Raw genomic sequence first — 20,752 nt, forward strand, 5'->3', positions numbered from 1 at the left:
AGGTCTTCCTGCAATTTATCACAATCTGCTTGTGATTTAACTACTCTGAACAATTTTGTGTCATCTGCAAATTTGATTATCTTACTCATCGTATTTCTTTCCAGATCATTTATAAATATATTGAAAAGTAAGGGTCCCAATACAGATCCCTGAGGCACTCCACTGTCCACTCCCTTCCACTGAGAAAATTGTCCATTTAATCCTATTCTCTGTTTCCTGTCTTTTAGCCAGTTTGTAATCCACAAAAGGACATTGCCACCTATCCCATGACTTTTTCTAGAAGCCTCTCATGAGGCTTCTCATGCATTACGGTTGCATATACCCCCAAAAAAATCTCCGTTCTGTGAATGAAGCATTACTACCAATTCCATCATTGAAATCAGCACGTGTGACACAAGTTAGGGAACAAGCATTGTCACTAGCCGGTCCCACAATATGGAAAGGAATGCCATTAGAATTAAGAACTCAACAAAATTATAAAACATTCAAAGGAATGCTAAAAACATGGCTGTTTAAGCAAGCATTTTGTAATGAACAGGAATGATAAGAGAGGCTGTGGACTAGAAAGTTTAGTATAGTATTCTGATTATCTAGATTTTATGTGAGAATTTGCATTGATAGTTTGAAAATGTAATTTTTAATAGTATTTTTATGATTATAAGATATATGGTATTATTATTTTATAGATGACTTAGATTTTAGGTATAGGCATAATTTAAGACAGTTTTTTTTTTTTTAATTTTTAATTTGTACCAGTTGTTTTAGAAACGGCACTGTTAACTTTTATATTATGATTATTGGGTGCTTTATTGTAAACCGTTGTGATGGTCCATACTTATACGACGATCTATAAAAGCTTAAAAATAAATAAATAATTTTTTTTTTTTTAAAACCTTTTTAGCTCCTCCATCTAACTATCACCATGATATTAAGATGGAGGATGGACAGAAAAGCAGCATTTTCTGCTTTTCTGTAACCTTTTTTGGGCTGCTCAGAAATTAATGCCTGCTCTTGGGCAGGCTCTAATTTCTGAGCGTAAAATGTGTGGATCGGGTGCACATTTATTTATTTATTTTTTCTGTATCCCGGGCAAATAGCTAATAGCCTCATCAACATGCATTTGCATGTGATGAGTGCTATTAGTTTCAAGGGGGTTTAGACGTGTGTTTTGGATGCGCTAAACCCCTTATTGTATAAGGGGTTGTGGGCGCGAGTCCAAAATGCCCATCTAACCCGGGTTAAACAGTGCGCCTGGCGGACCGCGCTTTACTGCATTGGCCTGAACGGGCTTTAGGGTGTAAGGTAACCAGCACTCGCATGTTATCATTCATCATTTAAACTTATATCCATTTTTAATTGTTCAATAAATCAGCTCAGTCCACCTCCCTTTCCTGTCATAGCTTGTGTGTATTAAGCGTCTTCCTTGTTAGAAATTATTGCAACTCTTCAAGTCGACCCTGCAGTATTAGCTCTAGCTACCTCACCCTGGCACCTGAAATAAGAGCAGGAAAATATTTTCCTCATTCATATTGTTTCCAAGTTTCTGAAAGCTTCTCTCCCAACGTGCAGAGTTGCAGTAAACCAATGGTCTGCTGTGCTGATCCTCATCAGGCCCCCATGCATGCACAGAAAGATAAAATATATTTATCAGTGGTTGCTATGCAGTAGGGAGACGTTGCAAAGAGCATGAGGGCAGATTGGTTCACGATAGGAAGGTGTTCATATTCTACACAACAGCTCGCTTTCTTAACAGGGAAGAAAATACCAGCATTGTGAGGTCCATTTTTGATGTGTGCAGAGGATCACGTGGACCAGCTGTATAAGCCAGATGTTTTAATATTCATTACGAATGAGCACCCTGAGGAGATGAACAGTGTAGAGAGGACTGCAACAGGGCATAGAAAATGTTTGAGCATAATGTTCTAGTTTTAGTCTTTCTTTTTACTGGACACATGCTATAGTCTGCCTTGAGTTATAACTACCACAGAATGTTATTCTTTCTAGATGACAATGTATTTGGTTATTCTGTTTGAAATTAACCTCCACAATTTTCAATAAAGTTATTTAAACTTAAAAAAAAACCAAACACAAAAACAAAGCATGAATGTAACCGAGAGCTGAGGACAGGACTCAGAGAAGATTAAGAAATGAAGCGGTGTTGGCAATAAAAACCTACACCTTATTTTCCAAGACTGTACAAACGTAATAATAAATCTAATACAAAATATATTTGGAGAAAAAAAAGCCAGAGGCTTAGGCATAAGGGAAAGAAATGAGGCAGTAAAAACCAAGTTTCTATTTTGGAGAGTCTCGGAATCCTTCTGTTTCAAGAGTTAGCAGCTGTGCAGAACCCCTGGAGCTAGAGCAGGACATATTTAACCCAGCCAGAGTTTTCCAGATCAGATGCCGGCCCGGCTTCCTCAAATATGTAACTTACTTAGTCTCAGCTCCAGTCCTTGGGGTCACCCCAGCAAGTCTGGTTTATATAAGAACCAAAAAATGTAGGTCAACTGGTCAGCAGATCTCATGAATGATCCTGGTTGACATCCTTAATAACTCAGAGCTGGAGAGAGAGGGTCCCCTGAAGACAGGCCTGTTGGAACTAGGGATGCTTCCATTATTCACAGCTCAAAAACAGTTTCCCACATCTCTATAAAAATTGATCTAACTTCCCTGGCCAGAGGCTGAATTTAAGAGCCACTGGATGAATGTTTTACAATCCAGATATAAATTCAATTTACCAACACGTTATGACCAATCAGTCACCTCTGGGAAGCGGTTAGCATTCATTTGAATGGCCAGATTCTGGTTTCCCAGCTTTATGAAATCAATCAAGAGCAGTTCGTGTACCTTAAGCCAGCATTTCCATTTTCTTTCAAGCACTTCTGAAATCTCTTTCTTTTTCTCCCAGCTTTGATTTTTCACCACCTGAAAAAAAAAAAAAAAGACCACAGCAAGTCAACCAGAGCTCAGTTTTATTCATTTTCTCATGAAGACTGCAAGCAAACATAATAACAAGAACAGAAATTCAGAAACCAAGTGCAAACGTTGTCGTCTTCTCCATTCCAGCGATCCATGGAAATTTGACAAGTGTCAAGCTGAGTTAATTTTCCAAGAGCTTTCTACAAAAAAGACAAGGAGATACATTGGAAATCCTTGAAAAGAAAAAAAAATCATCAAATAAGTGAAATACTGAGGACTTGAGGGAGTCCTGTAGCAAGGACACAGCTAAAAATACGCTAAAAAATGGGTGTCATTCAGCTCATATTTCTCTCTTAAACCTTGAAAGGGCAACAACCAATCCTCTTCATCTACAATATGGTGTAATAATGTGAGATCCTTAGTCAGCCAGTGATGAAAAATCCCCGATTGGATGCCAGGAGTAAAATCAAGGTTCCCTCAAATAGGTAAAAAAGACGAGCACATATCTGAGGTCTTTAACAGGTGAACTAAATAAGTCTAAACCCAGCGTATAGGGGCTAATGAGATACTATGGGAATATGACTTCAGAAGTTATGTTGGTGAGGCCTGCAAAACATACCATATATCCAGTGAAGAGGCTAAAGTCCTTTCACCATGAAGACCAATAAAAACGGATTTGTCCAGTAGCCATTCCCGAACTATACATAAATTGCAAGCCAGATTATATATCGTGAGATCTAGGACCCCCATTCCCCCTTGTTCCCAATTGTTCTTCAACCAAGCTAATTGGAATCCTTGGCTTCTTCCCCTGCCAAATGAATTGTCAAAATAATAACTTTTCCATGAATAAAATATCCCTATGTTTTAATTGTAAAGGAAAATTCTGGAGGACATACAGCCACTTGGGAAGGATTATCATCTTAAAGAGAATGATTCTGCCTCCTAGCAAAAGAGGCAAGTCTCGCCAAGCCTGCAGTTTATCCCTAGAAAATATCAACAATGGGGAAACATTCAAATGATAAAGAGCCAATAAATTAGTGGAAATCTGCAGTCCCAAATACCTTAAAGTTCCTGCTGCCCAGTGTAAGGAGAAATGATCACCTCCATCATTCCTTAAGAGTTTCTGGGAAAGCCAGTGCTTAAGATTTCTCCATGTTTAACCGAAGACCAGAAAAAATCCCCAAATCACGAAAAATCCCCAATAAGAAATCCAGCGAGTTAACAGGATCTGTTTAAAAAAAAAACCAAAAAAAAAACCCAAACTAAAATATCATCAGCAAAAGCTGCATATTTAAACATTTTGTGACCCAAATGAGCTCCATGCACGTCTTCGGACATTTGAATGTAAATCAATAATGGTTCTAATATTAACAGAAATAAGAAGAGAGACAGGGGACATCCTTGCCTAGTGCCTCGAGCTACAGCAAAGAAATCAGATTGTGTCCCATTAGCTAAGATGGATGCTGTCGGTTGGTGTTTATAAAAGTTGGACTGCATCAAAGAAAACATTTCTAAATCCCATAGAGCGAAGGAGAAAAGATAAATACCCCCATTCCACTCTATCAAATGCTTTTTCAGCATCAAGCTAACTACCAAAAACGGATCTTCAACTCTGACACAGCTCCATAGCTGTTAATAAAAGTCAGACATTGGTAAGGGAATAGCATCTATGAACAAATCCCACTTGACCAGAACCAATAATAGAAGGTAAGATCACAGCCAGTCGATCTGTTGAAATCTTTGCGAACAATTTCTGGTCAAAATTTAAAAGAGAAATTGGCTGATAGGAGGCTGGGGAGAGTCTTTACCTGGTTTAGGTATAAGAGTAATATGAGCTGAATTGACATAAATTGGAAAGGCTTTAATAGGCATATTAAAAACCCTGCTCAAGAGAGCACAAAGAGAATCAGCCAAAAAATGTACCCATCGGGACCAGGAGCTTTAAGTCTTAGCTTGCTGGATACCAATATGTAGTTCGCCCTCATTTATGGGGTGATTTAACCAATTTAATCCTTAAGTGGGCACAAAATGCTTCACACTTCTTTTCATCCCAACCTTCTGAGGAGTAGAGTTCAGAATAAAACTGCTGAAAGCACTTAAGAATCTCCGGGGTAGAATTAATAATCTGCCCCGAAGCGGCGCAAAGAGCTGAAAGAAAGCTAGAGCTCTGACGAGTCTTAATGAGATTAGCCATAATTTTCCCTGCCTTATTGCTATACTGGTTTAGCTTAAACTGATAGTACACTATACTCTTTTTAGTACACTGATAAGGGAGTTGAGGCTACTCGCAAAAGCAAAGAAGCGTTCTCGGTTGGTATTAGTATTAGAGGATAATAAAGAGCGCTTAGCACGCTGGAGCAACATTTGTCTCATTTGAAGCCAAGGTTGGAGGTTCTCATCTGCAAGCTTTGGACGGGAATTGGGAAAATAATTCTGACTGCCAGACAAAAAAAAAAGCTTTAAGACCTCCCTCCCCAAAACAAACTATTTCAGTCCATGGTTCCGAGATTTCAATGCATTTTACATTTCTCATGGTCAGCAGAAAAGCGCTTTTCCATTTCATTCCTAGAGGGTGGGAAGTTCCTATGATGGTTTTTCGTTCTGCAGTCACAGAGCAGAAAAAAGCCTTGCATGATGGACAGTGTCAGGGTCCACACCGGGTTTATTAGGACAGGTGCATAGCGTCTTTGTGAAATGTCTTTGACGGGGAAAAAAAAGATCACATAGGCAAGTCGACCTTTTACAGAGCCTTAAAGATCGAGGGGCTCTGGTGATGTTGCATCTCGAGAGCAATTTTCTTGGTACCTGGTGAGTAGACGAGGCATGTGTGAGAGAGTGCCCCTAGTGTTCTCCTGTTGACCTGTGCAGGACCAGGCTAGATGCCTGCCACCTTAAATTCCCTAAGGAGAGTATGCTCTGTGGGCAGGATCCTGCAGGGCAGGTGGAGCTCATAGGAATTAAGGTCTAAGCCACTAGGCTAGGCTACTCCTCAACTCAGGAGACTAGGCCCAGGTCTACAGGAGGAAGGCGGCGCCAATAGAATATTGCTGTCCAAACACTGAGCTGTAATGAAGCTGTGAGTACTGAGGGAAGCGGTACTAAACTGTGAGTAATTGGAGTACACTGTTCTGAAGGTAAAGGCAGTCGATTAATGTGATTATGTTAAAGCTGCAAATAAAGATACAATGTTTTAAGAAAGGCTGGAGTCAGTCCAGGTTTGTGCCAGGGAATCAGTGCTCTGTTTCCCACATGTGGTGTCATGTATGGGGTTTTTCTAAAGCATTGCATAGAAAAAAAAAACCCTAGCCTCCATAGAAAGGTTTGGGATATGTGTGGCCTGCCAGAAGAAGTTTGGAGGCCAAACAATTTGCAGAAGAGAAAGCAGAGTGTCTGTTTAAAATACGGAGAGTGCTGAAGAGAAACTGTGGCTCTAAAACAAGGTACAGAGCGCAGAAGTGCCCAGAGCTGTGGCAAGGGTGTGACTCCAGGAGCACACAAAGCCAATTAGAGAGGAAACTGTGATTGGGTCTGGTTGCAAGGACAGCCATCAGAAAGCGGTAGGGTTTAAACTGGCTAAAGTGAGAAGCTCTGCTGGAGATAGGGATTTAAGAGTGATTGTTATTGCCGGTTATGCAGGCTTTTTTCTTTTTTTTTTCACCTTGGGAAAGAAATACCAGTGCAGCAAGGCTGTGCTGAGTAGGGTGTGGGCCCTGGAAAAGCTATCAGTGGGGCTGTGAGTGCTGTGAATGGGAAGAGGGAAGGGCCCTCTTCCAGCAAGCAAGCTACTCTGCAGTTCAAGGAGTGCAGCTCCAAAATGCAGCAGTCTCCGTGCATGACTGAAGGAAGTTGACAAGCATTGTTTTAGAGAGTCCTGTCATGGCAGACTAAGTTACAGGAGAGCCTTGTAAAGCAACAGCTTGCCTTAGCTAAGGAAAGAAAGAACCTGGAAGCAGGCTGGGCTCTTATTGATTCCTATTTAGAGAGGAACTTATGTGGCCTGGGAGCTGTGGAAGATACTGCAGAGAACTTGGTGGAGGCCCACCAGCTGAGTGGCGCTACAGGTGGTCCTGACAAAGACCCTATAGGGTGCCCAAACACTACTGGGAGTCCAGAAACAGCTCCCATGAGAAGCCCAGAGAAATGAGTGGTGAAGAACCCTGAAGAGGGGTCACAGAGAGCCATGGGGTGGGTGACACAGATTGCCCAGGAGGAAGTAGTATTGCGAAGCCTGAGGAATGCAGCAGAGAGTCTGAGTGGTGCACTGCGGGGAGGCCTGGCACTGGCACTACAGGAGATCCCAAGGAAGACACTGTAGGGTGCCCAAATACTGCCAGGAGCCAAGAAGCAACTCCTGTGAGAAGCCCAGAGAGAGGGCATAGAGAGTCAAGTGAGAGGCACAGTGAAGACTCCGAAGAGAGACATGCTAAAAAGTCCAGAGGGAGGCGCTACAGAGACCCCAGTGGAAGGAGCTGCGGTGATCACAGAGGAAGAAACTGAGGGAGGTTCTGCGGAGAACCCAGAGGAAGAGTCCACAGAGAGCCCACAGAGGATGGTGCTGTGGAGACCCCAGCAATCAAGGATACAGAGGAGCCAAGAAGGGGCTCTACATCAGAGATTCGAGATACCAGGAAGCTGTGACTGTGTCATGTCGACGGGGGTCAGTGCAGTGGGTTGGTGGTGGTGGGGTTGAGAAAAGCCATGGGGATCTAGGAGTCTGAATGTTTGAACAAGAGCCATGCTAGTATTGGTGTCTATTTAGATTATTAAGAGCTTGTGGTTAGACTTGGAAAGCAGGCGTACTGGGTGTGAACTAAATAAAGGCTCATCTACTCAAGAGGGTGAAGCACAATGGAGAAAGATGATAAGGAGGGATAAGGAGGGATATCTTACAAGCAGTCACATACTATGGCTGCAGCTGGGATAAATCCTTGACAGTGTGGACAGGAATAACTGGGCAGACTAGATTATTATTTATTATTATTATTATTTAACATTTTTATATACCGGCATTCGTAGGACACATCATGTCGGTTCACAATTAACTGAGAAAGAAAATTACATTGAACAAGGGGGTTTAACTGGGAGAAATTGGATAATAATTGGATAAAAAGAACAAGGTAAAAAGCGAAGTACGAGAGAAAAGAGAAAGCAAGCATGGATAACTTAATTGGAAAGAGATGGGTTTAAAATTACATATTACATATGTGAACTTATTTACAACGTTGGGGGGAGGGGTGAGGGGAGAGGGAAGGGGGGGAGAATATATGCGAAAGGGGAGGTAGAGGTAAGGGAGGGAATGATATGGTAAAGAAGGCGGGGGGGGGGGAGGCTGAAGAGGCTAAAGGCGGGGGGGGGGGGGGGGGGGGGGGGGGGGGGGGAGTTAGGGGGAGCATGGGGTGTGCTGGAAGGGTTACCAGGGTGGGAAAGGTGGGAAGGGCTGTATATAGAATGCAGGTTCCTGTATGCGTGGGAGGCCTAGGGTTGAGAGGAGTTGGGGTAGGCCTGTTTAAACAGCCATGTTTTTATTCCTTTTTTGAAGTGGCTCAGGGATGGTTCTAGTCGGAGTTTGGCCGGGAGGGAGTTCCAGAGGGAGGGGCCCGCGATAGAGAAGGCTCTTTCCCTGGTGGCGGTGAGGTGCCCAATTTTGAGTGAGGGGGTTTGGAGGGTGCCGGCAAGGGCGTTTCTGGTGGGGCGGTTCGATTGCCGGAATTGAGGCATGTCTTCAAGCCAGGGGGAGCTGTTTTTGTATAGGGTGTTATGTAGGATGGTGAGTGTTTTGTATTGGGAACGGAATGCAATGGGGAGCCAGTGGAGATTTTGTAGTATGGGAGTGATATGATCGGATTTTCTTGTGTTTGTTAGGATACGTGCCATGGCATTTTGGAGGATTTGAAGAGGTTTAGTAGTAGAGGCTGGGAGGCCTAGGAAAAGGGCGTTGCAATAATCGAGTTTGGATAACATGGTGGTTTGCATGACGGTGCGGAAATCATGGGCGTGAAGGAGGAGCTTCAATTTTTTGAGGGTTTGGAGTTTAAAGAAGCCTCCTTTTAGCAGTGATTTAATGTGGGATTTCAAGTTTAGTTGGTTGTCTAGGTAAACTCCTAAGTCTCTGACGCTATGTGGTAGTGATTGAGCTTGTGAGGCGTTTTGGATCATATGGTGGATCGAGTCGGAAGATTGATTTGTTAGGATAAGGATTTCAGTTTTGGAGGTGTTGAGTGCAAGGTGGAGATTGGAGAGGAGTGAGTTGATGGAGGTCAGACAAGTTTCCCAGTACTGCAGGGTTTCGTTGAGGGATTTTCGAATGGGAATTAAAATTTGTACGTCATCTGCGTATAGGAAAAATTTCAGTCCTAGTTTAGATAGTAAGTGGCAGAGTGGGAGTAAGTAAATATTGAAGAGGGTGGATGATAGGGAGGAGCCTTGTGGGACGCCCTGCGTGAGGGGAATGTGAGCAGATTCGAAGTCATCGAGTTTGACTAAGTACATTCTATGATCTAGGTATGAGGAGAACCACGATAGGGCTGTGTTTGATATGCCTATCTCGGATAAGCGTGATACTAGGATTTGATGGTTCACAGTATCAAATGCGGCTGAGATATCTAGGAGGGCAAGGATGTAGGATTGGCTGTGGTCCATGCCCTTAAGGATGGTATCTGTTATGGCGAGTAGGAGTTTTTCGGTGCTTCGGTCTTGGCGGAAGCCATATTGGGTGGGGTGTAAAATATTGTTTTCTTCTAGGAATTCTGTGAGTTGGGTGTTGACCACCTTCTCCATGATTTTGGAGATAAAAGGTAGATTCGATATGGGTCTGTAGTTTGCAGGATCATTGTGGTCAAGGGTGGTTTTTTTTAGTAGAGGCTTTACAATAGCAAGCTTAAGGGGGTCGGGGACTTTGCCGGTGGTGATGGAGCAATTTATAATGATCTGAAGCAATGGATCTTTTTTTTCTGCGTCACAACCATGAAAACATGAGTGAGCATAATTAGCTTTCTGAGGACAAATCAGTCTATAGAGCTGGATCGGATCCCTACTTACCTGTAGCTGCTTCAGCAGCTGACCTAACCTGAGGACAGCACTTTCCTGTACAGTACTGCTGGTGAGAAGCTGGGTTCTCAGCTCTCTAACGTCACCCCGTAGCTTCTGGATAAGTTTGGAAGGATCCCAGCAGTTAGGTGAGATTGTCTTTGCCAGTCCCCTCACTTGATCCAGTACCAAAAGAGCAGAAAGGATCTCATCTCTGGAGAGGCCTACAGATGCATCAGTGTGAAAAATATCTTGTTAATTTCTTCAAGTCCTCTCCCACAGTAATCTCATCAAATAAATTAACTGAATCCAAAATCATTTCAAATTTGTGTTCTAACAGCTTATGCGTTTGTCTTAAAACTCAATGCTATGAAGAGCTGAAACAATATCTGTTAATGCTACTATTTATAATTATAATGATCTGTTAATGCTACTATTTATAATTATAATGATCATCCCAGAAATTTCATGACTATTGCAAAATAAAAACACAGTTAAAACTGAGATATTTAAGGAATAGGAGAGGTTTAAGTTTGGGATAATTTGGATGGTGAAAAGAAAAGTCTTTAAAATTCAGTTTACAATTGATGTCAAATTAGTTTCCGGCAAGGAGAATGAAGCAATCATAATAGTTGAGGAAGAGTTCTGAGCTATAGCCACGCAGTAGAGACACTCGGCCAATCAGAAACCAGAGATTACCAAAACTGAACTACTGTATGATGTCAGTGGAACAAACTTTCTCCTGGCTGATGTCCTCATGATTTGGTTTTTTCCATTTGTTTTCCTACATTTAAGAGCAGTGCGTGTGCATACATGGGACCCTTAGTAACAGATACATAAAAGGGATGAATTTGTACAAATCTGAAACTTGTGCGTGGTAGCACCAGTTATCAAAGGCTTGAAAGTTTGATGACTGGCACTAGTGTTCACAAGGGTCAAAAGAGCGCTAATTCAGGCCCTACATTTCAACAAACTCTGAATATTAGCTATGCAAGTCTGCTTCTTTTTTGGGGAAGTAGCATTTGTTGTTGAAATACAGTAATAATTACTTTGTAATCATATATATATATATATAGTTAAAAATGTTGAAATACATTTAGAAAAAAAGGATGATAGTTCTCATTTAGGAGAACTGCTGTCATCATCTGACTTGGATGAGATTCAGAGTTTTAATTAACAGTTACGTACTCTGTGCATTGAAACAATAGAACAAAACTGTCCAAGAGTTCCCTTCCAGTGCCTGCTGTAAAACGATGGGGAGGAATCCTTCGGCATCTCCAGTGATTTCTTTCTGCAGCGCATGCATCAGGGGTGAAATGCTGTGGAGGGAAAGTGCCAGACATGAAATGCACCACTGATGAAGAGAAGCCCTGAAACCTCCTGATCTCTCAATTCCTCGTTCTTTCCATTGAATGAATGACCCTAACCCTGAAACCTCCTGATCTCTCAAGTCCTCGTTCTTTCCATTGAATGAATGACCCTAACTCTGAAACCTCCTGATCTCTCAATTCCTTGTTCTTTCCATTAAATGAATGACCCTGACCCTGAAACCTCCTGATCTCTCAATTCTTCGTTCTTTCCATCGAATGAAGGACCCTAACCCTAACATTTCCTAATCACTCAAATCCTTTCCATCGCATGAATGACCCCCAAATGTTAAACTCAAGGCCACAATATGGTGGACAAGAGATTCATGATCAGGAAAACTAATGATCTGGCATTTGGTTTTCATTTTTCAAATTCAGCTGTGGGATCTCAGTGTGGACCAAGGAACCCAGCTCATAATTTGCACTGAGGAAACAGGCATTTTTGGCCTCATAAAAGATTCTGTTCTATCTCAAAATTATGTATGTAGTATTGTGAGCCACCTAGAGCCTTGGCACTGGTTTTGTTATGGCTCCAATTATCACAGTTGCTATTACATTTACAATTATGCCAAACATCAATGCAATTGTGCATTATTACAAAAATGACATATTAAGAAGCCAGGACACCAACTGTGAAAGGCTAATCCTGGAGACCTGATTTAATCTGAAAACGATCAGTAATGTTCCTGGTGACTGGAAGCTGATTCCTATCACTCACAGGATACCTACTGGCTTCCATGCTGGCTCGGCAGGGTTTCTCCTGTCAGATCCAAAACCTGTACCACGGAGCGTTGGACAGTGCCTGCTGACTGAGGGACCCTGCCCTTCTGTTCCACCGTCAGCGTGAACAGGGTGCTGCGCCATGGAGAAAAGCACAAATGTTACATAGGCAATCTGCTGCAGCTCAGGCTCCGACCACTGTCACTATTTCATAAGCAACTTATCCTTGCTGCAGAGTAATTGTTACAGTAAAAGAACAGACCCAATGCTGATCTCAGCAGTAGTAACTATTATTGCATCAATTTGCCCACAAAAACATAGGTTTCGGAGGTGAATAATTTCCTTCCTGTTTCTACACACAAAGAATATGCCATATAGTTTCCTCTTTCTGTGGAAAGCGGAACAGTTACTACTACTACTACCACTTAACATTTCTATAGCGCTACACGATATCCGTAGTGCTGCACAAACATACAAAAAGAGAGTCCCTGCTCAATAGAATGTACAATCTAATAAGACAAACATACAGGACAAGAGACTTGGGGCATAAAGCAAGACAATGGTTAAAAAGAAAAGAAAGTTAGCCAACAAGACTAAAAGCAGACAATCAGGCATAAGATTTAAAAGTGGTTTCAAAAAGGTGGGACTTTGGATAGGATTTAAACATGGCAAGAGAGGGAGCATGACGCAGCAGTTCAGGAAGACTAGTCTAAGCACATGGTGCAGCCAAGTGGAAAGCACGTGGTCTGGAATTGGCGGTTGCCACGATAGTCCACTTGGACTAACAAACAAGTTGTCGGATACCGTTTTATTGGGAGAATTGAATAGTTCTATAACCAGCTTTCTCGGTATATTCTGCCCTGTGTTAATTTAGACCAATAAAAAGGTATCAACTACAACTTACTAACATTTATTCCAATTTTTTTTTTCCAAGATAAGCACAGAAGCAGAAGTAGAAGCTGTCATAACATGAACAGTTGTATTCATGTCAGCTTGACTCCCCTACCCTTTAAAGATGCCACGGAGAACAACAGGTAGTGGAAAAGAAGACCTTGGCTTTATTAAAATAAAACCACATCTTTACAAGAAAAATCAAATGGTGTTAGTACAATTTACAATGAATGTAAACCTCCTTCGAAGCGCTCTGTTCCTTCTCCCCAACATTGATCAGTCATTGTCCGGACTACTGTTCAGTTCAAGATACTGTCATTATGCTATAGCCAAGATGAAAGCCCCTCCTGTGACCAGGGTCCTCTAGCAAACTTGGCCAGTCAGTACTGATCTAGCCATGATGAGATAATCATGCCCTGCAGATCACATCACTTGGTCACTATGGTCCCACCCCAGCTCTCCTTCCAAGCTGAGATAACACCAAGCTCTTCTAGTTCCAGCTTTAGATCCCCTGCCTCCCCTTCACTGTACGGCAGTGGCTCTCACAGAATCCAGTTCTGTAATCCTTACGCTGCTTTGAGATTGCAGGCGACTTTGCCCTGTAAGTGACCCCAGGTGGGGTGTGGATGCATTTCCTATTGCTGCATCCCTGGTCCTTCCTCCCCGTGTGCCCCTTTGCCGGGCTGCGGCTGATATAACTGTCCCTGCCACACAGGACGGGCATTTTCTCTGCTCTGACCATCTTCCCCAGCTGCGGCATCTTCCCACAGGCACAGAGCTGGGACAAAAGGACCTCAGAGGCTGAGGGAAAGAAGGAAGGCCTTGCCAGCTGCGACAGCCATTTTATGTCTATCTTAAGTTACCCCAGGCTCATCTTACCTTCAAGTGACATTTGCTCTATACAGGACAGCTTCTTCTGACCCTGTGCTCAGGGTCCATCACAGTTACTGCAAATGAATGTGCTTTCTTCCCATTCATTCCTTAGAAGCTGACCACTCAGAGAGATGAAAGGCCTGATCCGTGGCTGCAAAGTGATCCAGCGGCTGAACACAAAGGTCCACCTCCATCCTTCAGCCATTGCACAGGGAGGAGTCACCTCTGCAGAGTTTTCTTTCCTGAAAGGGCAGATTCTCTCCAGGGAATTTAGGGGCAAATTTTCAAACTGTTGGCGTTTGTGCAGAGGCTGCAGACGCTTTGTGCCTTCGGGCATCGTGGCACTTTTCAGAAGGGGGAAAGTATGCCTGCCCTTTCCCCAGGAAACGTAGTGCAGGTGCCGCTTTTTCTACAGGTAGATTCCTTCTGGAAGCACCCGCGCAGATTTGAGAACACAAGAAACGCGTCATTTTCTCTCAAATGCACCTGAAAGTCCAACCTTGCAGAAGACCCTGGGTACCTTCAAGCAGATTGAGGAAGGCCATTTTCAGATGGATAATTGAAATGGCTTTGAAAGTTTCCATCTTAAAGCAAACCATCCTGCCCCATTCAGAATAAAATGAGACGTGCTCCCATGTGTATCTTCCAAATTGAGGCCCTAAGCTAGTCCGGGAATACAGGTCTCCGCTCCCAGGTTTTCTTCGTTTCCCAGGGGCATTCTGTTTACTGTTTATAAACTGATTCTCTGTAGAAGTCTGTGATCCACATTTACAATAGCAATGGCAAATGGTGTTTTACTTTTGCATTCTTCCGTTATTCATAAAGAAAAGAACATTTGTAACGTCTCTGCGGCTGATGTTTTGGAGATCTCCTCTGGGAAGATTTGCACTGTGTATTACTCCTGAAAGCACAGCTGTAAGAAGAGAGCATCCTGCATGGGATGATTGCACTTGCAGAAAGTAGAGCACTACCCAGCTATTTTCCAGGAGTTGAACGTTTCAGAATTGCAATCCCAGAAACATGATGTGGCCCATGTTTTGTAAGGACACTTTTTGGACCACATTGAGTGCTCTTCCCTGATCCAATTCTCTAGTCAGCGAATCAAAAAAAAATCAATCAGATTTGTCTGACAGGAGCTTCCCCTGGTGAATCCATGTTGCCTTGGATTGAGCAACCCACCGGATTGTAAACAGTTCATGTCTTTGAGTCTCCTACTAACACACTTGTAATGAAGGTCCCCTCCCAAACATGCACCATCTCACATATATAAAATCTCATGAATCGTGACAGAAAAATTTCTATTTTAATTCTGAAAAGACCTTCTACATGGCTAACTATTTTGTAACTTTTTGGTTGTTAAGTCCTAATAAGTTGACGTTTTGATATTTTTGTTCTAATGGATCAACATGGCTGCAAATATTTTATAAACAGACCTCTAGCCCCCTTGCTGGAGTACATAAAATGATAGAGGGTCTGATGCCTGTTCGGGAGCTAAGCACCAGTCTCTAAAGAGTTCAACAAATTAATGGTCAAGATGGTGTATTGGACCAGGCTTGGGTTTTACTTTGCCCTGTGAAATGGGGAAAATCTTCTCCACAGGAGTTCCCCTCTGACTGCACCTCAATTTCTTCCTTGCCTTTACTCCAGAGAATTGAGCACCTATTTCTCCTTCTCAGTTGAAAAAAAAATTGTCTTACTCCAAATGTATCATCAAATAACACAACTTTTATTGCAATTTCTAGAGATTTCCCCAGCAGTTAGCATACAAAAATCTTAAAAGGCAGCATCACCAGCAAAAACAACAACAAAACGTCCTTCCGCCATATGCAGTATTTCACATGGACATTATCAGAACAATCTTTAGGATACCTGTGAAAGTAGACATTTAGAAGCTTCTTCTAGTTCCTAGGCCTGTATAATGTCACATATTTTAGGACTGGATGGAATGTAAACCAAATGTTATTGGTTGCTTTGAATCTGCGCTCTAATTCACTGATAATGTTGTCCAAAGTTATAATGAAAACTTTCCTTCTGAATAAGAGACGGGGTCATTTTTAGAGATGGTAGAATACGATTCTTCAGCTGAGTCATCACCCATCAGCCCTTCTCAGCTATAGTACTATGCTCCTCCCTCAGAAGCATTCTCTTCTCTCAGCCTCAGTGTTTCCTGCAATCTAAGCAGTACTCGAAGTCTCAATTCTCCAGTTTGTGCCTGTGAAGGGGCCTATTCTCCTCCTGGTGGGGACATATTGTAACTGTCAAGGTAGTGAGTGAACCGAACCATTTTGCTATGGCACCCCCCATTTAGGAGTGGCCATAAAGGTGTAATCCATGGTGCTGCTCAGAAGGGTTTTAGAGCAGAGAGAGAGAGAGGGAGGTCTAGTCTCTCATCTTTTTGCTGGGCAAGGAGTAAAGCCTGCCTTCTGTCCCCACTGTCTTCAGAATTCTTTAGAGTATAGAGGGCCACACAGAAAAGCCCCCTTGGTAGTGCCTTTGATATTTTACCCCAGGGATAGGCGACTCCAGTGCTGGAGAGCCACCAACAGGTCGGGTTTTCAGGACATTCACCATGAACACGCATGAGATATTTGCATACAGTGGAGGCAGTGCATGCAAATATACCTCATGCATAGGGTGGGGATCCTGAAAACCAGACCTGTTGATGATGCTGCAAGCTCGGAATGGCCTATCCTGCTTTACTCTGTTGCTGTTTCTGAGGGATCCAGCAGTGGGGTGGAGAGTATTCCCACTCTGAGAGGGTACAACTCTCCTAGAATTTGTCTTTCTGATGGGGAAAGGAAACCCTGATCCGAGTTCTGTATTTGAACAAAGATCTTCGCAGGAGGAGCAAGAAGTGAGTGTCAAGTACTTATTCAGAGGCAACCAACAGTGAGAAAAGGAGAGAGGAGCCCATCTGGTGTCTGATCAAGGAGTCCAAAGAAGAGAAGGAGAAAGGAGGAGGATTCAAACACTGGATATTCAGGGATCACAAAAGAGTCCTTGGAAGTCAGGGAGCCCAGTATCTGTCTAATGGAGCCTTAATAGCCAGGAGGGTGCATCAGCAAGGATTAGCAATCCCCTGTGAAGTCTCAGTAGTTGCTGTTGTATTTTCAATACTGAAAGACTGTACCAATTGCCATTTTCTGATTTGAACTTGTATTTTTGGTACAGCAGGACTTTATCTGCAGTGTCTTCTTGCTGCTGCACCATTCAAACGCCATAGGCCCTGAAGGTAATCTTTCCCCATTTTAGAGGAGCCATGCCAGGATTTTGCAGGTCTGAGACAGGACTCAGCCTTAGTATCGCGTATGCTCTCAGCTATAAGGTGTACCTGGAAGGGGGTCTACATGTCTGTTAGAAAGAGTTATACCTAGGGATCTGCATTTGCTTTTCATTTATTAGTGCGCACAATTTTGGCTTAATGTGCACTAAATAGAAACAAAAATTAATGGGGGGGGGAAAAAACAACAATGAAACGAATGGGAAAAATTCAAAATGAACTGAAAAAATAGATACAAATCTTTCTGGCTGCGCACTGAACTGCAAGGTGATTGTTTTACAGCGTGAAGGAGGGAAGCTCCCTTCAGGAACAGAATGAGAAACCAAACTGGGCCTTTGAAGCACTGGTCGACTGCTTAGCAACCGATTCCCTAAGCCTATTGCTTGGCTGCTGAGATGATGATGTCAGACTCCTTTTGTGGGAGGGAGCCCAACAGAAATGGGATCTGGCCCCTGTGTCTAGTCCTGCGTTACCAACCTGTTCTGCTCCTCGGCACGCCTTGCTCCCTGCAGATATAAACTGTACGCAGCTTCTGCGCCAAGCACGACGCCTTCATCCAGGCCTTCCACAACCCTCGGAAACGGAAGAACAGATACAGTGAACGTCCCTGCAAAGCTGAACACTAAATTCATCACAGTTTCTCGTTAGGTAAAACTGGCGCATAAGAATCTTTGTCACTGGAAGGGCTCCGTGCCTCTGCTTCCCTTCTGCAGATTTTTACTACTTTTAAGACAGAAGAAGAGATGACGCTGTTGTGTACAGTTATCTAGCACAATATAGGCAGGGAAGCTGTTCACTTACAGGTCCCAGCGCAGGTCTTCTGCTGAATCAGTCCCAGAATAAACATACAGCCAACGTGAGTTTCACATCCCGCTTCCTGAGGTGCGCTGGGCCCCAGTCAAACTCAGTGTGAATGTAACCCTCGCCCAGGAAATTGTAGTGCACGCTGAGTTTGAATGGGGACCAGCGCACCTCAGGAAGCGGGATGTGAAGCTCATCACCAGGAGTCCTGCACTGGGACCTTTAACTGGATCTGCTACTTTTAGGAACCATGGGCCACATGTGCCTGAGATTTCTTTTTCTGGCTGCACCTCCCCCTCTTTCTGGCCTTCTCGGCAGTGAAATTTCAGTGGCTCTGGGAGCACCGCAGCTTCCAGTCCCCGTGTCATCCATTCACAGATTTGCATTAGCGATATCAGCTGCAGTGTTTGGAATCCGGAGGAGAGATCTCCGTTACCTTGCAGTGTCTTGCGCCAGGAACAAAATACTTACAGTCCTAGCATGCAGACATTAAGGGCCTCCAGATCGCGGTGGTTTGAGTTGAACAAATCCCTGGCTGTGCCGTCTGCATAGAACTGAGACGGAAGAAGCATTAGAACTGAGATGCTGAGGACAGCGCGTGGAAGTTTGTGTTCTGGTCATCGTCTTGCTGAGCTTGTGCTTTTTGCAGAACTAAGGGATACATTATCTTATGTCTGGGGAAAGAAACGAGTCAGCTATACATTGGAAACTTCCCTATTTCACCCCAGCCTTACCCCCAGATGTGTCCGAATAAACAGAACAGCAAAGGAGAATAAAGCAGTGTTCATGCATTAGCAGTTATTACCACACCTGCCCTCAGTGTTGCTGAGGGTGGTAAAACACCCTTCCGGGTTGGGGGTTGGCAGCTGAAACAGTAACTGAGTTTAAGAAGACATAGGGTAAGCACAACGGATACTTAGCTGCTGCAAGTGGCGAGAACCGAAAGCACAACCTTGAGGCACATGTATTAAATGTCCATAGTGCACAGAGGCGGATTGCTCTATCGGGGGATCGGGCTTCTCCCAGTGGGCCAGTCGCTCCTGTCAAGTGACTTTTAAAACATTTTTTTATTATAAACTTTCCGGTCAAAGAGAAGAGGGGCTGCTGCTGCTGAAGAGAAACTTACGGGGCCCGGAGAGAGGCCTGCAAGGCCACAGCAGAGCCCATCCTGACACGGCCAGGAGACAGCCATTCCAGGGCCGGGAAAGAGGCCTGCAAGGCCACGTGACCCTCCCCTCTCCCTCTCCCCCCCCTCCCCCCAACTTTGCAGGATCCGGGTGTCAGATACCCTGTGGACCAGTTTTGAAAAAATCCCCCGGGCTGATATTTTCCTGCAATCCACCCCTGATAGTGCAGCACTTGCTTGATTCAATCATGAGTGTTGGGCCTGCCACACTGAATGTCAGAGTGGCTAATATGAAATGTTAGACGTCCTAACAGATATGCAGGCACTCACTTAGCCGGGTCTGTCTGGCAGACTGTGCAGGGAACCTAGGAAGTTCACTATGAATGATGTTTAGATCATAATAGAATCAAACAGTATCTGGGTCTGTAATTAACTAGAAGTCCTAACAGAAATGGAGGCATTCACACAGGCTGGATCTATCTGGCAGGCTACTCAGGGAAGCTAGAAGGCCATAAGATTTTACTAAAGTCATGCTACTATTGCTGGCTATTATATGGGAAAGGTGGGTGCTAGAGGGAACTAAGTGGGGATCTTGTATACTCTTCTACCCAAGATAATGTACAAAGGACAAGGAGAAATCTTGCAGGTGCTTACAATCGGTGGCTGGCAGCTGGGATGTATCCTTAGCAATGTTGGCAGGATATCTGAGCAGACTGGATGGTCCTGATGGTCTTTTTCTGCTTTCATCTACTATGATACTATGTAATCTAGGGCCCATTATATTTGTGTGCACTTCGGTCATTGGTTATTTAATCTGGTTATCTCAAGACTACTGCTCTGATATCGGTATTGATTAGGGTATCTTTTAAAAATGACTACTGTATGTCTTGTGCAAGGTACCTCTTATGATATTAAAGCATTCTTTCTCACAAATCTGTGCAAGCAGAGTAAAGGGAGGAAAATGGTTCTGTCAACCACTTGTGCATATCTGCACTCTTACAGCATAAGAAGTACCTCATGCAGGACAGGCATACATAATCCACCTCTTACTGGGCTCTTTACATTAAGATGACACAAGAAAAGAAAGGTTCCACTTGTTAAATTGGCGATTCCCAAACTTTCTCTATTCATCTTACAGCCCCGTCAGGTTTTCAGGATATCCCTGAGATAAATTTGCATATACTGAGTATACAGAATATCCTGAAAACCCAACAGGCTGTGGAATCAATAGAGAGATGTGGGAAGTACTGTGTTAGGCAGGGGAAGACTCCATTTACCATTACCCTACATGGAAACAAATATTAACACCACAAAACCAGTGGTTTGGGGGCAGAGGACAGAGAGTGCATTAGTGCGTCTGGCAATCAAATAACCTGATTGGCTGAACAAGCAAATATAAACCTTTCACTGCTTTCAAAGAAGGAATTACTGTATAGTATTTCTTAGGTAAAAAAAAACTATAGATTTACAGAATTTGTCCACGTTATCTCTTTTCAGCTGTAGTCAAATGTGACAGGCAGTATGATTCATTTAGGAAGTCATTTTCAAAGAGTGTAAAATTAGCATATACATACATAAGTAGCATGCACACATGCATGTGCTATTTAACAGACCTCAAGAGTATATGCATACTTGCAATATCGGGCATAAATGTTAACAGGGAAAAAGAGGTGATTTAGGGGAAGCGCGTGCACATACATTACCAAACTTGTCCAAACTCGTGTTAATTAACTTATGCAATTTAGA

The 20,752-nt window shown here is 43.3% G+C and overlaps 1 protein-coding gene across 3 annotated transcripts in view; it reads right to left on the reverse strand.

The window, feature by feature from the left end:
* The window catches only part of LOC115079829 (kinesin-like protein klp-20), a 40,876-nt gene that overhangs the window by 7,558 nt on the left and 12,566 nt on the right, over positions 1-20,752 (reverse strand). For all 3 annotated transcript variants that reach the window (XM_029583721.1, XM_029583719.1, XM_029583720.1), the window contains 6 exons: positions 18,352-18,434; positions 17,557-17,652; positions 12,045-12,170; positions 11,137-11,267; positions 9,961-10,172; positions 2,851-2,928 (listed from right to left, as the gene is read on the reverse strand). In XM_029583721.1, the coding sequence (XP_029439581.1) occupies positions 2,851-2,928; positions 9,961-10,172; positions 11,137-11,267; positions 12,045-12,170; positions 17,557-17,652; positions 18,352-18,434 (726 nt within the window). The remainder of the gene's footprint in view (positions 1-2,850; positions 2,929-9,960; positions 10,173-11,136; positions 11,268-12,044; positions 12,171-17,556; positions 17,653-18,351; positions 18,435-20,752) is intronic.

This window comes from Rhinatrema bivittatum, chromosome 18 (genome assembly GCF_901001135.1).
Source record: "Rhinatrema bivittatum chromosome 18, aRhiBiv1.1, whole genome shotgun sequence".
NCBI classification, from domain to species: Eukaryota; Metazoa; Chordata; class Amphibia; order Gymnophiona; family Rhinatrematidae; genus Rhinatrema; species Rhinatrema bivittatum.